The 6,350-nt window shown below is 37.5% G+C and overlaps 1 protein-coding gene across 1 annotated transcript; it reads left to right on the forward strand.

The window, feature by feature from the left end:
* Positions 1 to 1,211: 1,211 nt before the first annotated feature.
* On the forward strand, positions 1,212 to 2,654 carry LOC122655071 (ureide permease 2-like). The gene is made up of 4 exons (XM_043849312.1): positions 1,212 to 1,300; positions 1,476 to 1,500; positions 2,235 to 2,375; positions 2,511 to 2,654. The coding sequence occupies exons 1-4, from the start codon at positions 1,212 to 1,214 to the stop codon at positions 2,652 to 2,654; spliced, it is 399 nt and encodes a 132-aa protein (XP_043705247.1).
* Positions 2,655 to 6,350: the final 3,696 nt, after the last annotated feature.

Genomic DNA, 6,350 nt, shown 5'->3' on the forward strand with positions numbered 1-6,350 from the left:
GTTGTACACATATGGTCTTACATAAAACACAATACCAGGTTGTAATCTAGACACTTGGTGAGAGAGACATCTCTTATTAAAGGGGGAATGATGTCCCTAAACATTCCAAGAAAAATCTGCATGAAGTCAAGAAAAAACAACGAGTAGAGAAAGACCGAGAACACAGAGTGAGATCACAATAAAAATAGGAATTCCATAGGGAGAAGATTAAATAGGAGAACAATAACAGTATGCCTAAAAAAGAACAGAACAAAACCACTAAAAGAAACAACACTTAGTAGAGTGAAGCAGAAAGGTTATAATCCAAGTGCTAAGGCTACGTTTGGTAAATATCTGAACAGCGTTCGGAATTGTTTTTTCGTTCTTTAAGAACAAAAAAACTTGAATTTCTGTTTAGCTTGACGGTTCATTTTTCTGTTCTTTTAGAATGAATCGGAGGAATAATTGATGTAAGAACGCTCTTTATAGACCGTCTTAGAGACGGTCTGCAAAGAACAAGAACCAATCTATCGTGGTAACATGAAGTGAAGATCGACAAAAAGGGGGAAAAATCCGTGATTGCAAAACGTTGATGAGAAGCTCACCTTCGTGCTCATCCCAACCCTCACTCTACAACTCGACTCCATTGCCAAGCTCGTCTTCGTGCTCCTGGTTCTTCTGCAACTCCGCCAAGCTCGTCTTCATCCTCCAATGAAACAGGTACCTTCTTCTTCGTTCATTCCATTTCCCTCTCTTCCTCCCTCATTCTTCTCCTCTGCCTCCAACAAATGAGCCTTACCCAACGCTCGACATGTTCACATACAAATCGTGGGTTTCCAAACCCTAAAAAGTCTCAAAATCCCTAGAAACTCATGCATCTAATCGATCTTCGTCTTCGCTCGTCGTCTCCATCTGAGGATTCATTCATCTTTAGCTAGGTTTTAGAAGTTGAATCTCTTCATCCAATCGCGAATCAGGTTTGTCGATGGTGTTGTCATCGTTTTTGCTCATATTTTGTCTTAGATATTGGTAGAATCACATTGCTGTGGTAAATCGAAGAAATCTGAGGTGGGAAGGTATGGATTTGATAGGGTTCTCGATGAAAATTTTTAGGGCTATAGAAATAGATAACTTCATCTTCAATGTAACTATGTAATGTACAAATCTGCAGTTATCTGTCTGTTTCTCTATTATCTATCTCTCGCTCTCTCTGTTCTTTGTGTATTGTGGCCATGGGTTATATTGCTGTGTGCTCTAAGGCCTTAACCCATGCTCGTTCAACTAGGCATGCCAAATTTCATAAGTCAACTTTCTCAGACAAGTATTTCCTATTAAATGGTTTTATTTATCTTTACTTGTTCATCAAACATTGTTCAATTTTGGTTGAATTTGATTCTTATATTGTTCAAGTCTGGATTCTGAGAATGGAAAGAAATAAGCTGCTATTTGATAGTTGCAGATTAAAAGTTCTGATTTTGGATTCTAATGCTTGACAGGAATTATCATAACATGTACTATTCTGTATTTCTGGTTGTTCTTCTTGAATATCTCAATCAATTAATGAAAAGGAGAGGGAAAAATTCTTGTTCCATGCCATTTTTCATTATTTAATAGTGTATCAACTATGATTTACAACAAAATCTTGAAACTTGGGCTTTTCTTCCTTGCAATATTAACTTTTGGTGGTGATCTTAGATAAAATCGGTAAAATGTACAAGATATTAAAAATGCTAAAATTAGAATTTGTAATGAAAATTCAACAGAATTTTTAAAATTTAAAACTAGAGCATGGTATCCTTCCACAAGATAATCTAACATCTCATGTTCAGATATCATATATCAGATATAGAACAGTGGAAGTTACAGTTGAATTACTCATTTCAAATTCAAAATAAATAATTGTTGTATCCATTAAAGCAAGTTGTAACTTGTAACTTTCAACTTTCATTGCTGATTTTCTTCTCTTTAAGGTACTCCTTCTGTTCTTCATTTTGCCGTTCACTTGGGTAATAAAACAGTAATCTCTTATATTGAACTGTTTTCAACCACCTCCTTAACCATAGTGCTTTCATTCCTCAGTTATTAGGTGACTGATAACTATGTAACTGATGTGACTTATAAATTTATCATTACCAATTCAAGACAATCATTTTGCCACTGAAAAATCTCATTTTTTCCATGCAGTATTTCATCTTTCATATTTATTTTATTTTTCTCTTTAACCTGCTCTAAAGATTATAGTGTCCTTGGTGTAGGACAACTGGCCCTCCATTCTATTCGCAATGGCAGGTGGGATAGTTCTCTGCCTTGGGAACCTTTCTACACAGTATGCTTGGGCTTTTGTTGGTCTGTCAGTGACAGAGGTAATCACTTTAAGCATAACTGTTGTAATAGGTATATTCACTTGAACCAACTTATGTTGTTTGTAGATATTAGGAATTAACTAATTGTTGTAAGTTGTAACACTGTGAATGACTTATTTAAATTGGTTGTAGCTAAGACGCATTTGTCCTTATCTTGGTATGACAAACACAACATTAAATTACTTCTTAGACAACCGAATCAATAATGCTGCAATTCTTTTTTCGGGGGTTGGATGCTTCCTCATTGCAGTTCTCTTGGGATCAGGAGTTCACTCCTCCAATGCATCCGATAATAAAGCAAAGTTTATATAACTTTCAGAGGAGTTCTTTACTAATTATTTGCTCTGTTTTTAATAGGTCCTGAATATGTATAGGGCTGCTAGGTTCTATGTAGATTATAACAGGTCTTATGACGTTGTGGTGTGAGACTAAATGGTTTAATAAAAGGGTATTTGAGGTTTTGAATCTTGTCAATGGCATGAAACCATTTTGAGAATTATTGGAATGATTGTGATGCAAAGTCTCTTGTTTTTGTTGGAATGAGAACTTTTGAGTTCATGGGCTTGTAATGTAAAGTGTATGATTCGCTGTTGGAGCAACTTTCAGTTTATGGTACAATTTTAATGCAAGATAGTAGCATGCATTCTACACAGTTGCTATAAAGATACTAGTCTTGATCATTGAAGTTGTAGTATTCCCCCGAGTTTAGTTTTAAAGCTTGGTCACCGCCCCCCTTTGGATAGATAACAATTTGGACAATTTCTTAATTAGTCTTTTCATCCTCACAAGAGGTTTTTCTAGTCCACTTCTGTTGTTTGTAATTGTACCAAATGCCTCCAAAGTGATGAAATTTTGATAGGGAAACCATATATGCTTCATTGTGGGAAGGTTTGCTGAAATATTCCATCTGAAGTGGAAGGTATAACACACATTATATGGTTCAAATGACCCAATTGTATTTGGTCCAAGGATATTATCACTGTTGCCATCACTTTTGGACTGCATCTTCAAAATATCATGAATGTCAAGGTTTGTGGCAAGGTCTTATGGTTGCTTGTAAATTCCAAGCTCTACTTGATGGGTCTTTAGCTCAAATTGGTAGAGCACTTGGAACATGAGCATGTTCCAAGGGGATGGTGGTTCGAATCCACCAAGGCTCTTTTTATTCAATTGTTCATAGCATAGTCAGTTATAGCACTAATCCACACAAGAACCCAATATTAATGGTATTTTTGAAATTTGACATATTTTCATAATTACTTTGGTTATGTTATAAGATATTTTAATTTTATGCTAAGGTTGGTTAGAGAGAAAAGGGTTTTACAAGTATTTTTTGGTATAATTTAGAAAGAAATGGTAATACTGTAATTAATATCAAATTTGGAAGAACAGGTTTTACCAAACACCATTTTCGTTATAAACAGCGTTCTTAAGACTGTTACCAAACGGTCATTTTCGTTCTCAGAACGCCATTCTAAACCAAAAACGCTAAAGAATGTTTTTAGTCAAGAACGAAAGTTCTTTGTTCAGACATTTACCAAACGTAGCTTAAAAATTAACAAAATTTCTGAATAAGAGCCCTATTGTTTAAATTGCAAGGAAAAACAAGAGTGAAGCCATAAATGGGGGAACAAATACAAGAAGAGGTACCCAGTTTGGTAATATAGTTTGTCCACCTGGCCATTTGTTGTTGTCACTTTTGGCTCCAGCCCTCACTATTTGGTGATTGCATGATGAAGGTTTTTCTTCATTTTCTGTAGTCATTTCACAGATCCATGCCTCAATGTTTTCGGTCAGCTCCTTTGGTTTGGAGGATTGGCAGAGAAGGTCCAGGGAGAACTGACAAAAAAAGGTTTGGAGTTCAGTATTTGGGGAACAAACATCTTCTTCACCTAAGCACTTGTATTTTTTCACTTGCAACTGAGGAAGAGATTCTCGAAGATCATTAGGGTCCTTGTTCGAGTCTTTGGAGACCTCCCTAAAATCTACCTCCCGCTGAACTTGCTTTAAGCCCTTACCAAGGTCCGAGTTAACACCATAATCCCTAGGAGCATTGTAACCACAACCCTGCTTTGCATTACCAGAGGCCCCCGTCCTCCCAAGCTAGAGTTCAAATCCTTAAGGTTTACTCTTTTAAAAAAAAAATATTGATGGATAACGACTTTTTTAGATTTAGAGATGTTAACGCAGGTGTCTTGAGTAATATAGTTGGACCAGAGCCCAACCTAGATGGATCAGATTGAATATGGCCCGACTTCGAAGAAGAACAACTTGCCCCATAAGTCTTTATTATCTTCATGAAGTTCACAATATCAATTTTGATGGCTACAGATACAAATAGAGATGGACTTGGTTCTTAGCTTCATGGAGGAGGTTAGTTGAAGGCATAGATAACTTATCCATGAACAAATTTGTAACAAATAAATCCTAACAGTCGTTCCACATACCTTTAGCATCAGGTTACATACATGAATGAGGCACAGGTGGTTCCTCAGATGTAGTGCCACCAATAGAAAACTCCAGCGCCATATTTATGGGAATCACATCATACTCATTAGGGATAAAAGCCCCACTAGTATCAATAGAGACTTCTAGAGGTAGGTGGACCTCTAAGTCACAACTTGAATTCTCAGTAGGGGACACAATAGCCCCATAAGCCTCATCACAAATATTGACGAAGGTAGGATTGACAATCACACAATCAAAAGACCCCACAAGATTGAGTTTACCTTTAAGGAAGCCCTTCAATGAAGGACAAAACTCCCTTGAGTAGAAAATATGACTACAAATGGTGCAAATAAGAAACAATTCGTACTTAAATTAACCAAATTCACTACTCCATCCCGATTCTTTATATTTGCAAAGAAATACCGGTCTCTTGAGCTTGAAAAGAACTTTCACTTGTGCTATATATTGAGGAAGTCCCATGGTGTCTGAATCAAGGAAAAGGACCAAAATTTTGCCCAAGCATGCTACTGTTTGCCTGATAATATAAACAAAGAAGAAGTTAGGAGGGACATCCATGATCTGGACCCAGGCAGGGAGAGATTCATTTTATTTTATATTATCATGATTCTTAGAGGAATGGAGAAGCAAGTGTAACATATAATTTTGAAACCACCAAGGCGCTACTGTCATTATTTTTTCACAAGCTTCTACCGACCAAAATCTACAAAGAAACTCCTCTTATCATAACAACTCACAAAGAATTGCACCCAATGGTTACCAAATAGAAACAAGGAATCCACTTGGATCCTCTCTTCGAGGGTTATGATAACCAACAATGTAGCAATGCAATTATGTAGAGAGTCTTCGCTCTAAATCACTAGTCGAGAATGACGGATACCTTCGATAGGAAGAAGACGAGGGCTTAAACTTGAAGTCTCCAACCTTAACACCAAACCTTGGAGCGGACTGTGCTTGTTGTGGAGCTGATGGACTGCACCACAACGATGATACATGCTAACATGCAAGAGACCGAATCATGAGGGCCTTGGATGGTACTTGTACAAGGACACGATCCACACTTAACATGCAAAGCATGGGATTTGTCACGATTCATTTGCTTCGCATGTCAATCAGAACTACGATTCTTGATAGGGCAAGCTTAAAAGCCTGACCCAGCTCCTAAAATTTTTGGGTAAGCTTTAGATTTGCCGAAGCAAACTTACACCCCTTAACAATGGTTTTATGAGCCTAATATGGACAAGCGAAAAAAGAATGTTGCTTGGTCGCATGGCCTTTATGCCAGCAGCTGGGCCAATGACAACAATGACAACAATGACAACATACACATAGGCATCGACAAGCAGGGGCAGGATCGTCTTTTTGTGTGCCAATGTGAAAGGCAATGCACACATGGGCATGGACCAGCAGGGGCAGGATGGTCTTTTCTAGTGCCCATGTGAAAGGGCACGACCAAGGAGCATTGTTTCTCCCGGAGGACAAATACTGGACGAAATGAAAATTGGAAGGGTTCTCTGAACCTACACGTTTCCTACCCTCCAC

The sequence above is a fragment of the Telopea speciosissima genome, chromosome 3 (assembly GCF_018873765.1).
Source record: "Telopea speciosissima isolate NSW1024214 ecotype Mountain lineage chromosome 3, Tspe_v1, whole genome shotgun sequence".
NCBI lineage: Eukaryota > Viridiplantae > Streptophyta > Magnoliopsida > Proteales > Proteaceae > Telopea > Telopea speciosissima.

Bases quoted from the DNA above. Each gene is read 5' to 3' on its own strand.
- LOC122655071 (XM_043849312.1), top strand. From the start codon at position 1,212: ATGGGTTATATTGCTGTGTGCTCTAAGGCCTTAACCCATGCTCGTTCA. The intron at 1,301-1,475 runs GTATTTCCTATT...AATGCTTGACAG, and splicing joins AAGTCAACTTTCTCAGACAA to GAATTATCATAACATGTACT. The intron at 2,376-2,510 runs ATATTCACTTGA...GGTATGACAAAC, and splicing joins GCATAACTGTTGTAATAGGT to ACAACATTAAATTACTTCTT.